General features: G+C 74.2%; 1 protein-coding gene across 1 annotated transcript in view; it reads right to left on the minus strand.

Annotated features, from left to right (window-relative positions):
* Positions 1–108: 108 nt before the first annotated feature.
* Positions 109–1,185, minus strand: part of PRKCZ (protein kinase C, zeta) — an 11,024-nt gene continuing 9,947 nt past the window's right edge. Inside the window, exon 10 of the mRNA XM_012734532.1 lies at positions 109–368. Coding sequence (XP_012589986.1) covers positions 109–368 — 260 coding nt within the window. The remainder of the gene's footprint in view (positions 369–1,185) is intronic.

A 1,185-nucleotide genomic window follows, 5' to 3' on the forward strand; every position in this document is an offset into this window, starting at 1 on the left:
GCCGCCCGCGGCACCCGCCCTGCGGAGCTGCCCCCTGTGCCAGCTGGACTTCAGCCTGGGGTGAGCGCCCCTGGGAAACCCATCAGCTCTGCGGCCCTAAGCGGCAGCTCACCGGGGGAAGCTGGGGCAGGGGTGCAGGGCTGTGGGCCTAGGGCCCCGGGCTGGCCCCGGCCCCTCTGGACTGCCCTCGCCCAGGCCACAGCAGCGGGCAGCAGCCTTTCCTGCCCCAGACCCCGGCAGGACAGGTGGTGCCCGCCGGTGTCCAGGGCGGCCTCGAGCCCCCAGCGCTGGGTCAGACGTGCCCTGGAGCGCCGGCGGGGCCTTGTGCCCTGGCAGGGAGTGGCCCTCTCCTACGGGCTGGGAGAGGCCTGCACAAAGCAGGAGGGGCGTGGCCCGAAAGTAGCTCCTGGCCAGTGCTGCCTCGGTTTCTCCGACGGAGTGGACGCCGCTGGCTTGGTCTGGGGTGTCCGCAGGGCGGCGCCTTCCTCCCCACCGCAAAGGCCTGCGCTACTGGGGGTGCGCAGCGGCCCCAGGGTAGGACAGCCTGTGTCTGCAGGGGACCTGTGCCGTGGCCCTGGTGCGGGTGGCTGTGCCATGGCTGCCGCTGGGGGCCGAGTCCTGGAGAGCATGCCCCTGGCACCCTGGGGCGCCTGGGGGAGCCCTCTTCCCGCCCCTCCTGTCACAGTGACTCTGCGGTCGTGGGGGGCAGGGCTGAGGAGCCGGCGTGGGGGTGGCCCGCATCCCTCCCGGGTGACTGGTCTGCTCTCCAAGCAGGCTGACCCCACTGGACGTCGACAGCCACCTGGCCCAGTGCCTGGCAGAGAGCACGGAGGACGTGGTGTGGTGAGCGGGGGGCACCTGCGCCCCTCGGCACAGCAGCGCAACAGACGCGTCTGGGTGGCATCCCAGGCGCGGACCCCGGGAGCTGAGTGGACGGACCTGCTGGCGGCACCTGGCCCGGCTGGGGGACTCGACAGCCGAGCACGGCAGCCTTCTCTGGGCCCTGGGGCCCCCCACAGCCACGCCGCCCACAGCCCGTGCACTGAGGGGCCTCGGTCACCCGGGCAGGGCGTCCCGCTGTGGCCAGCCGCGCCCTCCACCACAGGGGCTTCCAGCGGCTGCGCCTCCCCGTCCACCCTGCGCAGGGCCCAGCGCAGCTGGCCTGCTGGCGCCCCGGCCGCGGTC

This window comes from Condylura cristata, unplaced genomic scaffold (genome assembly GCF_000260355.1).
Source record: "Condylura cristata isolate star-nosed mole 26May11 unplaced genomic scaffold, ConCri1.0 scaffold00058, whole genome shotgun sequence".
Classification (NCBI taxonomy): domain Eukaryota; kingdom Metazoa; phylum Chordata; class Mammalia; order Eulipotyphla; family Talpidae; genus Condylura; species Condylura cristata.